This window comes from Oncorhynchus clarkii, chromosome 6 (assembly GCF_045791955.1).
Source record: "Oncorhynchus clarkii lewisi isolate Uvic-CL-2024 chromosome 6, UVic_Ocla_1.0, whole genome shotgun sequence".
Classification (NCBI taxonomy): Eukaryota; Metazoa; Chordata; class Actinopteri; order Salmoniformes; family Salmonidae; genus Oncorhynchus; species Oncorhynchus clarkii.
This window is the reverse complement of record NC_092152.1, coordinates 30,002,401-30,023,618: the sequence shown is the minus strand read 5'-3', so window position 1 is coordinate 30,023,618 and position 21,218 is coordinate 30,002,401. Positions and strand designations below refer to the sequence as shown.

Genomic DNA, 21,218 nt, shown 5'->3' with positions numbered 1-21,218 from the left:
ATTAGTGATACCTATATTAATAAGACATGAATATCCAAGGGGCCATAGACCTCAGAGATCATGACCGTGACCTATGAGTCATACCTGTGGCACCATCATGCTTGGCATGGTGACGTCGCTGACATTGATAAGCGGTTCAGGGTCATCATCGTCATCATCATCCTCCTGCTGCTCGGGCTCATCCTCACTTGGGATGACCACCACTGGCCTCGCATGCTTGGCCAGGGAAGCCGCGTGCAGGAAGTTAGGAGGAGACTGAGGATGAAGACACATACATAAGACAGAGGACTGTAAACACAGATGGCTACGTTATCTAGGAAGTGTGGTTGAGTCCCAATACAGTGTCTTTCCCCTACTATGTCGGTCTATGCTCTCACCTCTGGCAGCTTGGGGATCTGGATGAGTCTCTTGAAGTACTGCATGTCTCTGGCTTTGTTGAAGAAGGTCTTGAGGCTGTAAGGCAAGGCAAAATATTTCAACCACTGATCCGAATGATGCCTCCAAAACAGGAATGTAACATTTTCTAAACTGTGTTGTTTCATATACAGTATGTGTATAGGACAGAACGCAATAGAATACACTTCAGGTGGTTGCGGCAGGTAGCCTAGTGGTTAGAGCGTTGGTTGCAAGATCAAATCCCCGAGCTGACAAGGTAAAAATCTGTCTTTCTGCCCTGAACAAGGAAGTTAACCCACTGTTCCTAGGCAATCATTGAAAATAAGAATTTGTTCTTAACTTCTTGGTGACATGGAGGCAGTATTGAGTAGCTTGGATGAGTAAACTGCCTGCTACTCTGTCCCAGATGCTAATATAGGCATTTTATTAGTAGTATTGGATAGAAAACACTGAAGTTTCTAAAACTGTTTGAATGATGTCTGAGTATAACAGAACTCATGGCAGGCGAAAACCTGAGAAAAATCCAACCAGGAAGTGGGAAATTTTAACTCAGCCCCTATTGTAGATACAGTGGGATATTGGTTATGTTGCACTTCCTAAGGCTTCCACTAGATGTCAACCATCTTTAGAAACTTGTTTGAGGATTCTACTATAAAGGAGGGGCTCATAGGAGCTGTTTGAGTAAGTGGTCTGGCAGAGTGAGTGGTCTGTCACAAGACAGTTAGCGCTCGTTCCATTGCTTTTCTACAGACAATGGAATTCTCCGGTTGGAACATTACTGAACATTTATGTTAAAAACATCCTAAAGATTGATTCTATACTTAGTTTGACAAGTTTCTACGGGCTGCAACGGAGCTTTTTGAACTTTTCATCCGACGTTCGGCGGGACCTGAACGCGCTTTTGGATTTGTTTACCAAACGCCCTAACAAAATAAGTTATTTGGACATAAATGGACATTATCGAACAAAACAAACATTTATTGTGGAACTGCGATTCCTGTGAGTGCATTCTGATGAAGATCATAAAAGGTAAGTGAATATTTATAATGCTATTAATGACTAATTCTGACTACCCAATATGGTGGATATCTTTTTGGCTGCTTTTTTGTCTGAACGCTGTACTCAGATTGCATGGTTTGCTTTTTCCATAGTTTAAAGAAAATCTGACACAGCAGTTGCATTAAGGACAAGTTTATCTAAAGTTCCATGTATAATAGTCGTATCTTTATCAATGTTTATTATGAGTATTTATGTAATTTGATGTGGCTCTCTGCACAATCACCGCATGTTTTAGAACTACTGAACGTAACGCGCCAATGTAAAATGAGATTTTTGGATGTAAAAATGCACTTTAGCGAACAAAACATACATGTATTGTGTAACATGAAGTCCTATGAGTGTCATCTGATGAAGATCAAAGGTGATTCATTTTATCTCCATTTGTGCTTTTTGTGACTCCTCTCTTTGGCTGGAAAAAAAGCTGGATTGTTCCTGAGACTTGGTGGTGACCTAAAAATCGTTTGTGGTGCTTTCGCTGTAAAGCATTTTTGAAATCAGACACTGTGGCTGGATTAATGAGAACTCTTTAAAATGGTGTAAAATACTTGTATGCTTGAGGAATTTTAATTATGAGATTTTTGTTTTGAATTTTGTTGTTTTGAATTTGATAACCTCACATATCTCAGAGATGTTAACTGACTTTCCTAGTTAAATAAAAAGGTAAAATAAAAATAAATTGATCTGAAGAGAAATTAGTTATCTTAGGTACAAGGTACCCACTATCCAGAGGCACTAATACATTAAGCTTACTCTGCCATCTTTCTGGGCTGATCATTGTGCAGGTTGATAACATTAACATGTCACCTGGTACACTGCTCAGATTCAACCCCTTTTCACTTTCAGAGGTGTGCATAGGATAGTGATGTCATGATGACACATTGAAATGGGTGGAAGTTGGGTGGTAGGGATGAGTATATTTGCATCGGCTCAGGGTAACACAGGCCAGGGATAGGCAAGATTGTGTTGTACTGAGGCTTTCTCCCGCTCTTCCCTAATGCCCTTGTATAATAACAGCCCGAGGCCCGGGGTGACTTACCTGTGGAACTGGTCATGAAAACGATCACGGTGTCCTTGCAAGGTGTCTGCTGGGAGACCTGAAATCCAGGACATGCAAGAGACAGTCACTAAAAAGACTTTGAAACAAGTTTTGTTATCAAGTCAGCAAAGCATAGTATTTCTACTTGCTGAAAACTACTATTAACTTCAAACATACTGATTTCTGATCTCCAGTTATGTAACTCATTGATGTTACAGTACATGTTGAGAAATAGAATCAAGCAGTTAAGTTAGTGGAACTGACAGCGTTTGAACTACTTTGCCGTTGACGTTGTTTAGCTAGCTGGCTGCTGGGAGGATTTCATGTCATTCGAGGAGTGACCAACTTTTTCCCCTCATACCTTTTTTTCCATTGGCTACAGCTATAGATGCTGCAGGTGTCATTTAGTTAGCAAGAAATGTGAATCGCTTTGCTAACTATGTTGAACTTGAACGACTTATCCAGTTAGCATATCGCTTAGTTGTCAAGCAAATGTATTTTGCATGGATCAAATTGGCTGGCAGGCAAATTACAATTCAGTTGTCAAAACGTAGGTTGGGACCAGGGGTGAAATAGGCAGTACGGTCCGGTATGGCGTGCCAGCAAAATAAATAGTGGTGGTACGCCGTACCGGTAAACCGTGAGCCTATCACAATTAATAGGCTACAACAGGCCAAACAAACTATAGGCTATTAAACATTACTGCATGTCAGCCATATAAAAAAAAATGGTTATGGACTTCAAACCAGGTAGTATACGCTCCAAACTGCGTTGTGGTTTGAGGATTATACTTACATTTTGTCAAGGCGGAGATAAGTGTCAGAGATGCTCGCGGATAAAGCGGAGATGAGTGGCAGAGAGATGCGCGCGTGAACAACTGTGGATACACCAATTCAGGCTACAAGTGTAGGCCTAATGACAATGTCAGAATGTCATAATACATGAAGGTGTTTTGTAACAGATCTCTTTCCATTCACCAAATTGCCGCAGACTTGGGTGTCCCGTACCATTAAGCGATTAAAATGTACTTGCACCTCCGGTTGGGACACGCATGCTATGGCGGGCAAGCTGCAGAAGGAGGAGCATTCCCTGTCGTTTATTAGTGCAATTTTGACAGCCAAATAACTGAAATGTTGAGAGTTGATCTATATGGTTGTTTCATCGATAGGATTGCATTCCCAAATGTAAGAGGACTCCCATTTGCAGAAATTGGCAAATGCTTTCTAATGATCTAAAGTCGCACTGTTGCTACTGCCTGTAAACACACAGTCCACTTCAAAATGAATGATGGCAGGCTTGTGGCAAATGGCTTATTTGCATATAGGTCGACTGTTGCTCGGATATGCTATGGCCATCGGTCTCTGGACAGGACAGATGTTTTTATTTACTGCAGTGTCTATTAAATTGTCCAAATGCACAGCCACTTTCCCACTATATTGCTATAGAAATTTTAAAAAATGCCTTACTATAGCACATTCCCAAACATTGTATACATTTACGAAAGCATGAAAATTACCATATGTAAAGAAATTGATTAAAAACATGTATTCTTCCTGGGGGTGTATATGAATAGATTTGAATAAGATGTCATGTAGCTAAAATGCTGTCAGTTCCCCTTTAAAAGGCACATAAGTGGTCAAACGTACAGGCATGCAGTTTGAAAAGCAGCTTGACGGTGAAGTGGTAGAGGTGACTGCAGTCCTGGATGACCTGGATGAGGGGGGACAGGCGACACTGGCCTGACGTCGTCGTAGAGATGGCAATGGACGTGTTGAGCTGCCGGATCACTGCAGATCACAGAAACACACCAATGTAGGAAAAACACATGGCCTCAATTGGCAGGATTTGGAATCGATGGCTTGCCTGGGTGAAACACCTTTCTCTGTCACTGGTTCAGAAATACAACACTGAGATAATAGCTCACATATTCATGAATCACCCACTGAGTGGGTGGAAAATAGTTCTCAGCAGATCAAGGGTGGGTAGAAGGAAGAAGGCAGTTAGGAGCTCCCATGTTTCCGCAGTACCAGATGTCCAAGTTAGTAAGTCAGGCAGGGTTGTTTACAATTGCAGAGTTTGTTTATGGTTGTTCAGGATGACAGGCTGTGACAACATCCTGCAGGGCATGATGCCATTACAGCCAATCAGAAGAAACATAATTAATGTCCTCTAATTGCAAACATTTAGAACTTATTAATATGGTTTTGGTGAAATTACATCGGAGGGCCCTAGTCATATTAAACAAGTAGAAATGTGTTTAATTTACACAAGGTAAACATCCCTTGATAAATTAGTCATTTGGGGCGATTAAGTCACTCCCTCAACAGCAGCACAAGTGTGCTCACAAGTTTTTATTTAGCTGGCTGCTATCCTGTCCCTATTCCATTTCCGAAACATAAACAGTTGATGGAAACCGGCCACTGCCCTGTAGCTCTGGTTACCCATCCTTCAAGAGGTGGAGGTAGGTAGGTAGGGGAGAAGCGGGGGATTCTCACCTGTCTCGGCTAGCCTCAACTCTGCATCCAGGTAATCAAACACTTTCACAGTGAGCTGGAACCTACAGGAGGGAAGTCAATACCGCCCTTAGTAACACAAGGTTAATGGCTTTCTTAAGGAAAGAGCAGCAGGCTCGCTCCTCAGTCCCCACAGTACTCCAACTAAATGGTATGATAGTTTCCTTTGAATCAGAGAGCATGACATTTGTATCTTATATCAATAATTGACTTCCCTTGAGTTATGCCAATTAAATGTATACGGATTTGTATGATGTCTCTGTATGATATTCTGACAACTCAATAACAGGAGAAGGAGTGCACAGCCAAGAGTGCCAGGGATGTGTGGAGAGGGAGGAGTAGAGAACACTCACACATTATTATTATTTTACCCCTTTTTCTCCCCAATTTCGTGGTATCCAATTGTTGTAGTAGCTACTATCTTGTCTCATTGCTACAACTCCCGTACGGGCTCAGGAGAGACGAAGGTTGAATGTCATGCGTCCTCCGATACACAACCCAACCAGCCATACTGCTTCTTAACACAGCGCTCATCCAACCCGGAAGCCAGCCGCACCAATGTGTCGGAGGCTACACCGTGCACCTGGCAACCTTGGCTAGCGCGCACTGTGCCCGGCCCGCCACGGGAGTTGCTAGTGCGGGGTGAGACAAGGAGATCCCTACCGACCAATCCCTCCCTAACCCGGACGACGCTAGGCCAATTGTGCGTCGCCCCACGGACCTCCCGGTCGCGGCCGGTTACGACAACTCACACATTATTGACGTCTGTTCCTGCAACACGCTCTAGAACCTCATCTGTCACCTCTAGGTTGGATCGGATTTCAGAATGCTGCATGGAAGACAAAAGGATGGCAAAAGTGATTCAACATTAAAACTATGTAAATTACATTCATTCAAATTACATACATTGTTTGTTCAACTAGGTGGCATTATGTGAAAGCACTTGTGGCAATGCAATGCATACAATGGTAAGATTAGCCAATGTCCCATGGTAAAACATGCCGTCCCCCAAAACTGTAGAGGGTGTGCTTACCTTCATGTGAAACTCCATCTTTGTGCAAAGGAGCTTACAGTACAGAGCCACCAGCTGTCCATATCTGTCATGAAGGTTGCCCTGGAAACAATAAGAGCAAGCAACAAGCATTAAGCTTTGCTGCAACAAATATTTAGCGTTGCTTTATTTGAAGATGGCAAAAAGAAGCCTTTCCTCTCGTCACACTCCTCTCTTCAAGACATGCTCCGGTACTTTGGCGACTAGTAAGTATTTATTAAACCTCCCACTCTGGACTGGATGTGTCAATGTGTAGTTCATACATGCATAATCTATGAACAGAATTACTGTCTTAATTACTGCCTCAAATGGCCATGAAATCCCTAGTTTGAAAGCAACTTTTCTGGAAGTTGTGCTACGCCATTTTCCCTACATTTTCCCCCACATGGGCCAGCCCCTCACCATTTTAGTGACAGCTAGCAAGAATCACACAGCCGAGCAAGAGAGCAATGACTTAGTACGCAAATTTCGGGGACCACTTTTGGCTAGTAAGCGTTACTTTCAGAACTACTGGCTAAAAAGTATACCAAAGTACCAGATAAATCTCTAACTGCAGCCAACAGAGATAAACTCTGGCTGCACAAGAAGCACAATTACTGTATGAGGGGAAAAAGAAGATGATTGAAAATAGGTTTTCAAAACATCTGCATTTTTACCTAAATTAAATAATTAAAGCAAGGGATGTTTCTCATTTTAAGTAATTTGACATTCAATTTATTCGCCCAAAATGTCAACCTATTCAAGCACCCCTTGACAAAAACACAGCACAATCCCCACTCACCCATAGTTGCCCCATCTCAACTATGTTACCGTGATGTCTCATGCAGTCCTGAAGGCTCTGGAGGGCAAAAGGGGGAGTGATAATGTCAATTCAATAATAGTACTAACTTAAATTCTCAATTTAGCAATTATACAATTTCAGCATTAAGCCAATATTACTGGACTAATTAAGGCCATGGAGGTCAGCATAAAAATAAAAAAAAACTGAATGCTTAATTAATACATCATCTATGAGTTTGAGAGCTCTGCTCAAAGCAATACGGCATAGTTTATTTGATTTTATGTAGGCTACCAATTAGGCAGGACTTTTAGGCAGGAATTTTTCCACCCAGCACATGTAGGTTCCTTTTCTCTCTACATGTTTTTATATGCATTTGATTATGTGGAAATAAAAACCCTAATACAGAGTAGAGTGGAGAGCAAGTTTTTACATTATGGTGGCCATCCCGCAGCACTTTGTGAAGCACGTGGCAGAACTTCCAGCTGACGATGGCGTTGCTGGACAAGGGGATGCCCAAGGCGTAGGACCAAAAGGTAAAGGCCCCCTTCTCCCTGTAGGTCCCCAGAATGATCCCTGTAGGGCCCATCAAGGAAGAGCCAACCAGCAAAATACAAAGCCAAAATAATACCTTTACTTGGTCCCTCACATATTATTTTACTTTCTCTCCCTCATGTGCGATGGAGACAGTAATAAAATCACACCATTTCAGCCTCTATTTTACTACATTACCTATAACAAAACACAGTTTAAGAGATTAATGTATACTGAACACTAAATCATCCCAGGAGCATAAAATACATTGTAAGTTAGCAAGTAATTATTCCACTGTATCGTGTGCACGTGACCAATAAACTTTGTTTTAATTTGATAATAAGCATTGTTGCCATAGAATACATTTAGCAGTAAAATATCCTGGATGAATGCTAGGTTGAAGAAAAAAGGTGAAGAAGATAAGTTATACCATGGCATTGATGAATACTCGTTTCGGATTGGCTTGAAGGGCAAACTAGCGCGTGCATTACTTCCCTATAACGCATGGTATATCAGCACGGTAGAATTCAATGGCTATATACACTCGGGACTCTATGCGTTCTCTGGAAAACAATTAAATTCCGTGGGAGGTTAGTTCCACTCTGCTAGCGCGCCGTGGAACACACCTTCAACATTGTTTATTATTTTCCATAGAAAGCATAGCCCCTCAATTATTCCTTACGTAATAATTCCATGCAGACGCGTTAGAAAATATACAAATTCACTGAACCAGCACCAGAGCGAAAATGACAGAGTGAATGGTAGCAGTACAGAAAGTTTGCAATTGTAGTGAATTTCAGATAACTACTAAACAAAATACATGGCTTAACTATTTGTTATTCCATTCATTTAAACTTTTTTCAAATTATTTTCCAGCCGCTGGTTACATTTTAAATGCTAATCCTGCAGAATCAGCAACAGCGCTGGTCCAATGAATGTGTTTCGCATGGAATTATTTTGGTCTTAACCTTCATTATTTTTTATCCTTGAGGTGATGTATAGACTACATGATGGCAAATGTCAGCTCTAAAAACCAATTACCTTTACAGAACACATGATTACGTTGTACAGTATATCAAACAGGGTTGGGGTTCAACAGTGTAACTCCCCAGTGGTTAAAAACAGCCCTGTTATTCGGCACAGTGGGTTATCAGGCATACAAAGTTTGGAACACATAATAGCAAAAAAGGTTTACTGTTCCCAGTTTGGGGTTATATTGAAGGATACGGCGTGCATGTTTCTCTTTCACAGGCGCCTCGTTGGAGTTGATGGCTTTGCTGATGCTGCTGAGCTGGAAGAGAGAGGAGAGAAAGGACGGGTTGAGGCCATCAGTTACTATGGCTACTGAACTACCACTCAGTGACAAAGCATATTTTAAAGGGATACTTCAGGATTTTGGCAATGAGGCCATTTATCTACTTCCCCAGAGTCAGGTGAACTTGTGGATACCATATATATGCTTGTGTCCAGTATGAAGGAAGGAAGTTAGAGGTAGTTTTGCGAGTCCAATGCTAACTAGCTTTAGCACAATGACCAAAAGTTTCTAGCTATCTGCTAGTATGCTAGTAGATCGTGCAATGACTGGAAGTCTATGGGTATCTACTAGCATGCTAGCAGATAGCTATACATTTTCAGTCATTGCACTAACGCTTATTACAGAGGATTTTTGTAATAAAAGTTAATAATCACTCAATCATCTGGTTGTTTTAGGCTACCGTAAGTAATGGGGACTGAAAAAGCCACTAGTATATCTGTTCTATATACTTGGGTATGTCCCCCCAAAAAATGTGACCAACTTTTTATTTAGTTTTGTAATTTTATTTTCCATCCCCCCTCAGGCTTCTTGGCCAACAGGTAGAACTAGTCTGAGTGAATGGAGAGAGGAAGTGAGAGAAGCAGATTGCTGAGACCGAGCTCTGACTCTTTCCTCAAAGCGTATGCGTTTCAGTGGCGGTTGGTGCCGTTTAAGCTGAGGGAGGAATTTTGTTCTTTAAATGAGCATGGCCTTATTTCTATTACAGCATATTGGATGACTGTCATTGATATTCCATTCACCCAGCTTAATATCAATAGGTTTAGGATACTACATGAAGTTGCTACAACATAGCCTATGAATTCAACATAGTTGCACACAGGTTGAGAGAAAGATGAGGTGAGAGACAGTGACACATTCCATACCACCTTGCACACTCTTGCCTGCCTCTAGCTGACCTAGGGTGTAATCATTAGTCCAACAGTTGCAAAAAGTTATTGGACAAATTCCGGTGTGTTTATCCCAGTTTCCTTCTGTTTAAGAAATGTTTTTCAACAGAATCGGCAGAATGAATACACCACAATCACACGCAAACAGTTCACTTTCATAGCCACATACAAAACACCTTGCTGTATTCCTTCTCACATCTACATGCTCTCCTTCTATCTCCCTTTTCACGAGCAGGCCCAGTGACAATAAATTTGTAAAACCAAAAGCTTACCTTGACTTGGAAGAGTTCCAGTGTTGGATAGTCATAGCCAGCTAGCTAACATAGCATCCTCTGTTTGAGTAGGCGAAAGGAGCTAGCTAAGTAAGTGAACCAAAAACAAAAATTAAGAGAAATCTCTCCCCCGGTCTAAAACTGTTGTCTTTCTCTTTGAGTCAACTACTCAGCACATTTTATGCACTGCAGTGCTAGCTAGCTGTAGCTCATGCTTTCAGTACTAAATTCATTCTCTGATCCTTTGATTGGGTGGACAACATGTCAGTTCATGCTGAATGAGCTCCGATAACTTCTGGAAGACATCCTCCAACCTGTCATAATTACTGTGTAAGTCTATGGAAGGGGGAGAGAACCATGAGCCTCCTAGGTTTTGTATTGAAGTCAAGCTAGCGGTCCTCCGGCTCCACCATGGCACTACCCTACAGAGTGCTGTTGAGGCTACTGTCGACCTTCAGTAAAACTGTGTTTTAATCAATGATTTGGCGACGAATATATTTTGTATAGTTATCTAGGAAGGAGAACTTCTTAATTTTTATTAAATTCACTGAGGATGGTCCTCCCCTTCCTCCTCTGAGGAGCCTCCACTGGTGTGTTTGTACAGTACATGGGGTTGCCCAGTCATTGATAAAGGCTTAGTTAGTAACACCAGAAGATAAGGGGAATATGCTGAATCCCGAACATGACAAGCATATTGTGACCTCTGATACAAATACCAGTCTTTTCAGCCCGTCACCCTTAGTCTGGCTTGTCCCAACATAAGATCTGTAATGCATATTCAACAGTTATGAACATGCAGAGAACAAGCTATTTTCTGAAGATTAATAAATGAGGGAAATATGGGTAACACATAATTCTGTAGCACATGTCCAAATTCTGACTCCAGACTTGAATGAATAGAGGATCAACAGCACCAAACAATGGACTAACAAAGCATTCCTCACAACACAGAAGCATTGGCCAATAGAAACTCATTCTGAGGTCACCACCCACTCTCCCTGTGGCCCTGAATGAATGAATGAATTAATTAATACACATCGGGTGAAAAGGACAAGACGTTCAGAGCTCTGGATCCTCTGTTCACTCACAGCCTGCTGTTCTATTTAATTTCAATTCATTACATAACCAATTGACTAATCCAGCTTGGAGTAACATGTATGAGCTGTTCATTTATGCAGATTCTATGCTACTGTCATGGCCTTCAATAACCCACCAGTCCCAAACCACCACAGAAAAGAGAATGGTATGTTACACCGAGCAGCGGAAAATGTCTGTACTCACACATGCATACATTCTGCCCCACTGAGTCGCTCAAATCGCAAAAGAATCCCATAAACAGGCTCACACAGACTAACACATTTCCTTTACCCACTTGCTGTATACAGTCACACAGTTCATTCCCTCACTCTAGAATGCACACATCATGCACATAGGAGAGGAGGAATACAATCTCCACACCCGAAATTCGAGGCAGGCCTGGCGAAATTTGCCAGCAATCCCAGAAATGCATAAAGACCTAATTTAGTTAGTGAAACGCCACAGACCACAACCCACCAACCTCCTCCAAAACATTCAGTCACTAAACAAAGCACAGAGGGGCGACTGTGCACCTAAGGGGAGAGTTGGATGGAGAGAGAGCGAGAGAGAGAGAGAGGGAAGTCTTGGTTCATGTGGACCCCTCCTTGTGAAGCTACTGCTAGTGCTAGCTAGCCCCCTGGCTTATAGGGGTCCAGAGCAAGTGGTGGTCTGGAGGGGTGCATAACAACGAGGGGGTTGTGGGAGGAGGAAGGCCCGTCAGCTGGGGTAGAATATTGGGTTGATGAAGGCCCACGCTCTGGCACAGAGGCCTTGACAGATAGCCATGGAGCAGCATGAGTGCAGGGAGGCTCTATAATACATTCAGACGGACTGTCACTCAGAGAGGAGAGGGAGACGTAGAGGGGGAGGGAGGGAAGTAGGGGGGACAGAGAGAGTGAGTGAAAAAGATAGGGAGTGTGAGAGCGAAAGGACACGAGAGGGAAGGGGGAGGAAGGGAGATCCTTGTTACACTAACCTTATCAGAAACTGCATACAGTGGATAATGCAGTGAAGTGTGAGCAATGCAATTTACAGAACTGCTTGAAATCTAGAATTGGAGGTTGGTAATGTCACAAACCAACAAAAGACCTACCCCATCCCCCACTGACACTCCCTCACTAATTCAAACAAAGAAACAAACATCATTAAAATGTTCAACAGCAATGCCATAAGGTCATAAAAGTTTACATTAATCTGGTTGGAAACAGGAGAAGCTGGTCAACTGTGATTTAAGTAGGCCAGGGACAGTCTGACACCATAACATTGAACCTGGTCCCAAACATAGCTAAATCCCCCAATAGAGGGAGAAGTAGTGAGAAGGGAATGAGGGGGAGATGATCCCAGCCTAATCCCTAAAGACAGTCGGAAGATTCACCACCAGATAAACTCGCCACACACACACACACACTCCGCTTCACCCCTCCCATCCCCGATCACTCCCTTCTTACCTTTTCATCTTCTCCCTTCTTGCCTTTAAGCAGCAGTGTGTCTATGTGCTTAGACATCCCTGCCAGGAGGACTATAGCTAGTGGAGACAGCAGAAACACCTCTAGTCTACTCCACACTGGGCAGTCAGGTGCCCTGCATTGACTCTAGGTATTGCATTTCTTATCAGCTTAATTCAACAGACTGCTGCTGCAGCTCTGGCTGTCAAGGTCAGACACAGACCCAAGCACTGCACGGCTGCCACTACTAATGCTGTTAAATAAACTATTGTAAACACACTGCTAATGAGGCTGAACAGACTGTCTGGTTATGTGAGCATTAACTAGTCTAGCACTAATTCACTGGCAGTGTTGAGAAGAGTGGAGTAGCGGTCTAATGCACTGCATCTCAGTGCTAGAGGCGTCACTACAGACACCCTGGTTTGAATCCAGGCTGTATCACAACCGGCCGTGATTTGGAATCCCATAGGGCGGTGCACAATTGGCCCAGCGTCATTGTAAATAAGAATGTTCTTAACTGAATTGCCTAGTTAAATAAAACATTTAATTTCAACAAGCCAGTATCAATTATCATTATCCCAACATCAAATACTAGCTGTTTTCATGGAACAGCCTTTCATGGCCATTATGTAAATTTCCCTGTTGTGTTACATTTCTCCTCGACTCCTGCTTTATTGTATTTTGTCTCCCAGACAGCACAATTGCTGGCTCAGTCTCTTACAGCGATGATACAGACAGAAACCTGAGCCCCAACTAGACTAGCCTTTGATGAAACTATTCTGTCCTCACCCCTGCTGCTGCTTCTCCTAAGCGAGACATCCTACACAGATATATACAGTGCATTCAGAAAGTATTCAGACCCCTTGACTTTTTCCAAATGTTATTACGTTACAGCCTTATTTTAAAATATATTAAATTGTCCCCCCCCCACACACACACAATACCCCATAATGATAAAGCAAAAACAAGTTTAGAAATGTCTGCAAATGTATTAAAAATAAAAAATCACATTTACATACCCTTTACTCAGTACTTTGTTGAAGCACCTTTGGCAGCGTTTACAGCCTCAAGTCTTCTTGGGTATGACATTACAAGCTTGGCACACCTGTATTTGGGGGGTTTCTCCCATTCCCTCTGCAGATCCTCTCAAGCTCTGTCAGGTTGGATGGGGAGAGTTGCTGCACAACTATTTTCAGGTCTCGCCAGAGATGTTCGATCTGGGCCACTCATGGACATTCAGATACTTGTCCCGAAGCCACTCCTGCGTTGTCTTGGCTGTGTGCTTGGTGTTGTGTACGTTCTCCCCAGTCTGAGGTCCTGAGCAGGTTTTCATCAAGGATCTCTATACTTTCTCCATTCATCTTTCCCTCGATCCTGACTAGTTTCCCAGTCCTTGTCGCTGAAAAACAACCCCAAGCATGATGCTGCCACCACCATGCTTCACCGTAGGGACGGTGCCAGGTTTCCTCCAGACGTGACGCTTGGCATTCAGGCCAGAGTTCAATCTTGGTTTCATTAAACCGGAGAACCTGGTTTCTCATGGTCTGAGTCTTTCAGTGCCTTTTGGCAAACTCCAAGCAGGCTGTCCTGTGCCTTTTACTGAAGAGTTGCTTCTGTCTGGCCACTCCACCATAAAGGCCTGATTGGTGGAGAGCTGCAGAGATGGTTGTCCTTCTGGAAGGTTCTCCCATCTCCACAGAGGAACTCTGGAGCTCTGTCACCTGACCAAGGCCCTTCTCCCGATTGCTCAGTTTGGCGGGGCAGCCAGCTCTAGAAGAGTCATGGTGGTTCCAAACTTCTTCCATTTAAGAAGGATGGAGGCCACTGTGTTCTTGGGACCTTCAAATCTGCAGACATTTTTTGGTCACCTTCCCCTGATCCGTGACTCGGAACAAACCTGTCAAGGAGCTCTGAAATGCACTGTCAATTGTAGGATGTTATATAGACAGGTGAGCCTTTCCAAATCATGTCCAATCATTTGAATTTACTACAGGTGGACTCTTATCAAGTTGTCGAAACATCAATGACAATCAATGGAAACAGAATGCACCTGAGCTCAATTGAGTCTTATCGCAAATTGTCTGAATACTTAAAGTACCAGTCAAAAGTTGACACACCTATTCATTCAAGGGTTTCTTTAGTTTTACTATTTTCTACATTGTAGAATAATAATAGTGAAGACATCAAAACACATATGGAATCATGTAGTAACTGAAAGTGTTATACAAATATATTTTTCAAAGTAGCCACCCTTTGCCTTGATACAGCTTTGCACACTATTGGCATTCTCTCAACCATCTTCACCTGGAATGCTTTTCCAACAGGCTTGAAGTAGTTCCCACGAAGGCAAAGAGTGGCTACTTTGAAGAATCTCAAATAAATAAATATATATATATATAGTTTTGTTTAACATGTTTTTGGTTACTACATGATTCCATGTGTTATTTTATAGTTGTGATGTCTTCACTATTATTCTACAATGTAGAAAATAGTAAAAATAAAGGAAAACCCTGGAATGAGTAGGTGTCCAAACTTTTGACTGGTACTGTATGTAAATATGGTATCTGTTTATTTTTAATACATTTGCCAAAATTTATAAAAAACAGTTTTTTGCTTTGTCATTATGGGGTATTATGTGTAGATTAAAAAATGTAATACATTTTAGAATAAGGCTGTAACGTAACAAATGTGGAGAAAGTCAAGGGGTCTGAATACTTTCCGAATGCACTGTAGGTGACGCAACAAGGACTTGCCATTGCTTCAAACCATCCTACAATGGTTGGATATAAAGGGGAGTTTTCTGTGCTGGAGAGACACACTTCCTCTTCTGGACAACAAGCCTGTGAGATTCTGATAGAACCCAAACATTCCAAGCGACCCGCCTTGCCCACACCCACTCAAGGGAGGCAGAAGTTTACTACTGCTGTGTCACCTTAAAATGGTACTACAGCCATTCCAGTCTCCTCCTCCACCTCTCAAAAATGTTCACATTAGCCCTGTGTGTCAGCACCATGACTATGCTACCGGATGTTTGTGCTTTCACTCCCCTAAGTGTCTAACTCTATGCTGTGCCACACAAAATGGATGATGTTAGCTGTAAATAATAGTAACAAAGCTGACCAAACCACCCCCACCATAGCTCCCCTGGCTTCTTCATTGTCCTGTAGATGTTTGGTTTCCATGGACAACCCAGAGAATTGTACACTGGCAAAAAGGATGCGTTGAACTTAAAAGCAACAGGTCAAAACTGAGGTAAGTTAGTCATCTAGGTAAGTACTTAAACAGCAAGAAACTGGTTAGAGTAAATGGGGGGCTTGTGTATGTGAGATGTCCAGAGTCAGACTGTTTTAAAAACACTTGTTTTGACCACCAGACACAAGGCAAACGAAAACAGTGACCCAACTGTGGAGTGTGAATATTATGATTTTCCATTGTAGCCAATTTAGTTGCAGTAATTCCATTACTGATTTTTTGTAACTTCGTTACCAATTTGGAACTCCAATGTGAATTGTCCGCATGCAAATTGTGATATTCCAAACGACGAGCTATTGTGGTGAAATATAGCGATGCATAATGTCAGCAGCTGTCTGCCTCTCCATCAAGCCAACTACCGCAGTATCTATATTGCGTTTAGACTTGAAATTTAAATATCACTTTTTTGGTTGAAACATAATTAGTTTTTCCTTATCTTTCATTGCAGGTGTTGAAAACCAGTACTTTCTGGTGGATGTCATTTTCATGGACAGATGCAACTACTCAACGGTTTCCCAAGCTATACTAGCCTCCCTCCACAGCAACCATCTGAACCTGAATGATGCCTGGGCAGTGGTCACAGATAATGCCTCCTACAGCCTGAAGGCATACAAGGAGGTTCTGAAAGGAGTGACACCCAACAGTGTCCATATAACCGGTCTCTGTCATGTCATCAATCTGGTGGGTGAGACCTGGCAGCACAACAAATACTTCTCTGAAGCTGCATCACTTGTGACATGGATGAGATCGGTCTCCTTCAAGAAGCCTGCCAGAAAGAAAAGATGGGTGAGCTTCCTCATTATGAAGGAGTTTGTGCAGGCCAAGGCTCCTCCTGAAGCAGTGAGCTCCAGATGGAATAGCTGTTTTGAGGCAGGGAAGTAACATGCTATACAGCATGTTCATCTGTAAAGAGAGTTTGTTGGCAGAAACATCATCCCAGGCAGTCACAAACATCATCAGCCAGCTGGAATCAGAGAAGGTGCAGGCCCTCACTGTTAAGCTAACCTTTATCTCGGAGGGCTGCTCCAAACTGATGACAACTCTGTCAATCCTGGAAGGAACCCACCTTCCCACAGCAGTGTCTGCATACAAATGTCAAAGGATCTGAGCTCTTACCTAGTGAATGGAACTGCAAAAACATGTGGGTATGGTGCCAAGACCGCTCCATGACGCATGCTACACATCCAGCCAGAGAGGTCTACAGGCAGGCTCCAGCCATGGAAAAGCAGATTGAAGCCTGCACACAACTGAAACCCATGGCAAGCCCATCAACAGAGCTCAGTGAAGAATGGATTGCCTATCAGCACTCTGTGTCCAGTGAGCCCTCACCTGCTTTGGAGCTTGCTGATTACTGGCAGGGCCTGAGTGTGAGATTCCCAAGAGTTGCAGAAGTGGCAGTGCCCTACATCTACTTCCCAGTCAGCTCAGTCGACTGTGAGAGGAGTTTCAGCAAATACAAGACTCGCGAGAGGCACTCACCGAGCTCAACACAAATGGAGATGTCTGTGATAGATGGAAAACTTACAATGGACAGACATAGCAGCTCATAAGGTAGTTCTATAGGTTTTGCCTATTGCTGCATTATTGCCTAGATTCTTGCATGAATCTTTTTTTAAATGTATTTATAATGAAACACTTATGTGAAGCACCTTATTTAACAAAAAACAATATATGCTAAGTTTAGTTGTTTTTTTTACATAAGTATAACTCTATAACTCAAGCCTATTGCTTGCTGCATTGTTGCCTAGATTCTTGCATTACTTTTTTTCATGTATAATGAGACACTTAGTAGAACTCTGTATTGAAGCACTTGCTTTGATTTTTTTTTTTTTTTAAATAGTGCAATGTGTTGCATCATTACAATTGTACGGTTATATCTTATTAAATTGTCAAAGTTTTATTCATTCACATTATTAGACACGCTTTCTGATTATAAAATTAGCGTAAATTGTATAACACAGAAATAATTTAAATGGAAAAAAACAGAATTTGGAAAAGAAATCTGAGGGATTTCATAGGGCCCTACTGACTAATGGCTAGACTAAAGCCAGCCACTGTTTGGATGTAACATGTCAGGATCTCATGTCTATGGCAGCGCTGAACAGAGACGTGCCAAGGGCATGTGACTGCGCCTCTTACATGATCTGATATGCTAATCTTAAACATCCAGTCAACAATGCAGTCAAAGGGACCACACAATCTCCCTCTCCTTCCATCTAGCAGGCCAAAGGAATGCATTTTCTCTTCCTCATTGATTCAGTTTAGTATCATCACTGCCTAACTTTGTCTGGCTGACCTGGTGTGACTTTTGGTTCTAGTGTTGTCATGAACCCAGTATCGCGATACTATGATACCAGATTTTCCTTGGCAGAGAAGAAAACAAAGCAGACTGAACTCTATGGTCCTTTAAAACCTACTTTTGTAAATTAGCTTGCAAAATAAACAAATGTAACTCTGGGTTACAACATAAGGCTGTTTTTTTCCAACATTAGGAAAACAGTTCTCAAACTTTGTCCGCTTCATGTTGTTTCTTTTGCTTCCTTACTTCCTAGTATTCTGATACTGGTAGTGTGACAACACTAATAGGTCCTTTATTTTTGCAGAAAATCAATCCAATATATTCAAATGAGGTACTGTAACAAAGGCACAAGGAGAAGGCAGACTCTTGCCTCATGCCAGGGTCACACAGACTGTTGCCGTTTTGAATTTGCTGGACGTCCAGTCATTCCAGATGGAGCAGTCCAGCAGGTTACTACTGTCCAGTCATTTCAACTTCAGTGATGCATTTGCCATGCGGCAAACCATCCACAGGAACTTGTTTCCAAAGTTACTTTGTACTACTATTTCAATACACTCTATAAAGGATAGCTCTGGCTCTGCTGCCACAGTCTCAATTAACAGGTTTAGGAAAAAGGACAAGGTAGCCAAACAAGAATGATTAGATGAACATGATAGGCCTTGTATTGAGAGCCAGGACTTCCCTGAGAGGCAGACACTGTGTTGCCAATCAGATCCCTGATAGTAAGTAAATGACACTGAAGGCGAAAATGAAAGCAAAAAGCAAATAAAAATTCTAAAATACTTCAACAAAAAAAGGTCTACTACTGATGATGTCATTAACAAGACCTAGAGTGTAATTTCCTAATAAATTATTTGGAAATAGATGATTAGGCTATTCATTTTGGATGATGGTAATGATGATACAGTTAAAATGTCTGGACAGTGAGACGTATATATGTTTTGCGATAGCGACATGGCTGATCAATGTAAAGGAATTAGGCCTACATCTCAACCTCAATTATTCATCACAAGCAACCACTACCAGATGCTTGAATGGCATACAGAACGTTCAATTATGCTGGGAATAATGTTTCGCCACGCGGGGTGCCACAGGCCTGCCAAACTAGCAACTCATGTGATGGACCAGGTGCAGATTTTGCATCAAAACGTTCTCGAGCATCATATTACAGTTACAGTTCACAAGCGCTGTTTTTGGAAACACGCTACCTTGCCTGTGCGCAAATAAAATTAACATTGGAGAAATTAAAAACCTCACGTGCTATTTCAAACACTGGTTTGTCGAAAAGCCGCAAAACAAACAGCTGAGCTGGGCAAATGCATACACCATCACAAGGTTATTCATATTTACCTGCTTCTTGTCAAAATTATCCCTTTCCGCACCTAAATTGGTTTCGGTCATTTTGGTTTTCACCCTTGAAGGCACCCGTCGTATGGAATTCATCCTCGCGTCTTGGAAGCCGGTTAAACTCTTAAAGGATATTCGACATATGGAGTGTTTGTAACAAATTCCCACTAGAGGAAAATGTTCGGTTATAAAACCAGTGAAACTATTTATCTCCTTCAAGTTTTTGGTAGAAGCAATGCACAAACAACCGGTTCCAGGCGTTAGACGTCTACGAGTGACATTTGGAGGCAGCGAACTTAACCAGATGAGGAAAAAGCGAAATGAATGTAACGTTTCTTTTTACGTGGGGATCGTCGTCTACGGAGGATACCACAGTAGTTCGCACATATAATCACGGGGGGAGCCCATGCTACAGGGAGACCGTTTACGTCACTCATGAAGTAGGCTATTAAAATGGCACGGGTTTATTTTTCATCATCTCACAACTGAAATGTTATTATAAGACTACAGAGCTGTTGTGATGATATAGCTGGCGTTTTATCAGCAGCCCCATGGAAGCCCTTTCCCGCCACCCCCCCAAAACAAATCTGACTACGCGTTATGAAATAGTAAGTCATAATTATGAGATACTAAGTTATAATTATGAGATAGTAAGACATTATTATGAGATCGTATGTCATTATTATGAGATAGTAAGTCATTATTATGAGATACGTTTAGACGATCTGTATCACAAGAATCCAATGTGCACTTTGCATCAGGCCCTCCAACTTTCAAGGATAACCTTATGTATATATTATCGTCAATCACACGTGTGAGTGTGCATGTGTGTATTAATGGATTGGAGATTTTTGATGATGTGTGTTGGTGCCTGTTGGATGACATCAGATTTAATAAATTCATTAATTCCCTTAATGGGGCAATCTGGGATTTGTACATCCATTTTTGGACTTATTATTAATATGTAGCTATTGATTCTTGAATAAATGCCTCATGAGCAATGGTCTTACCCCATCAGAACTCAAAATATAAGCTTGTTTTACTCCGTTATTTGTAAACAATGTAATTGTAAACAAACACTTTATAGTTTCAAAACATGTTTAAAACTATAATTTTGATCTGGAGGATCAGTAATTGCATCCATATGTGAGAGTCCTTGCATCTCTATATTTGGGAGTGGTTACATTTCTCGAGCCCCATTCCTCAGCTGTTTAACAAAATAAGGTGGCGGCGAATGCACTTTGTTATTGTTTGAATACCAGATTGCCCCTTTAAAAGGCTCACCCTGCAGGACTATTCAAAGATCTTATCTGTCAGGAAGATATCCGTTTGTCTCCGTGGATGGTTTGTCCTCTGACAAATATGTGGTAAGTTTCAGTGTTCCTCAAGGTTCCGTTTTAGGACCACTATTGTTTTCACTATATATTTTACCTCTTGGTGATGTAATTTTGAAACACAATGTCAACTTTCACTGCTATGTAGACGACACACAGCTGTACATTTAGATGAAACATGGTGATGTCCCAAAATTGCCTACCATCGAAGCCTGTGCTTCAGACATAAGGAAGTGGATGACGGCAGATGTTTTACTTTTAAATTCGGTCAAAACAGAGATGCTAGTTCTAGGTCCAAAGAAACAAAGAGATCTGCTGTTTGATGTGACAATTCCTCTTGATGGTTGTACAGTCATCTCAAATAAAACTGTGAAGGACATCGGCATTACTCTGGACCCTGATCTCTCTTTTGACGAACATATCAAGTATATTTTAAGGACATATTTTTTCCATCTTCGTAACATTGCAAAAATCTGAAACGTTTTGTAAAAAGAAATATGCAGAAAAGCTAATCCATGCTTTTGTCACTTAGACTACTACAATGCTCTACTTTCCGGCTACCTGGATAAAGCACTAAATACACTTTACTTAGTGCTAAATACGGCTGCGAGTAATATCATTTT

At 41.8% G+C, this 21,218-nt stretch overlaps 1 protein-coding gene across 4 annotated transcripts in view; it reads right to left on the bottom strand.

Moving 5' to 3' along the window:
• Positions 1-19,590, bottom strand: part of LOC139410953 (huntingtin-interacting protein 1-related protein-like) — a 31,956-nt gene extending 12,366 nt beyond the window's left edge. The window contains exons 1-11 of one of the 4 annotated variants that reach the window (XM_071156664.1): positions 19,265-19,590; positions 8,595-8,658; positions 7,267-7,409; positions 6,837-6,893; positions 6,038-6,118; positions 5,757-5,833; positions 4,987-5,048; positions 4,138-4,278; positions 2,492-2,549; positions 378-453; positions 85-255 (exon numbers count right to left, since the gene is read on the bottom strand). In XM_071156664.1, the coding sequence (XP_071012765.1) occupies positions 85-255; positions 378-453; positions 2,492-2,549; positions 4,138-4,278; positions 4,987-5,048; positions 5,757-5,833; positions 6,038-6,118; positions 6,837-6,893; positions 7,267-7,409; positions 8,595-8,658; positions 19,265-19,357 (1,023 nt within the window). In that variant the 5' untranslated portion in view covers positions 19,358-19,590. Of the gene's footprint in view, positions 1-84; positions 256-377; positions 454-2,491; positions 2,550-4,137; positions 4,279-4,986; positions 5,049-5,756; positions 5,834-6,037; positions 6,119-6,836; positions 6,894-7,266; positions 7,410-8,594; positions 8,659-12,366; positions 12,495-19,264 lie in introns of those variants that run through there. The other 3 variants (XM_071156662.1, XM_071156663.1, XM_071156666.1) reach the window with 3 other exon arrangements.
• Positions 19,591-21,218: the final 1,628 nt, after the last annotated feature.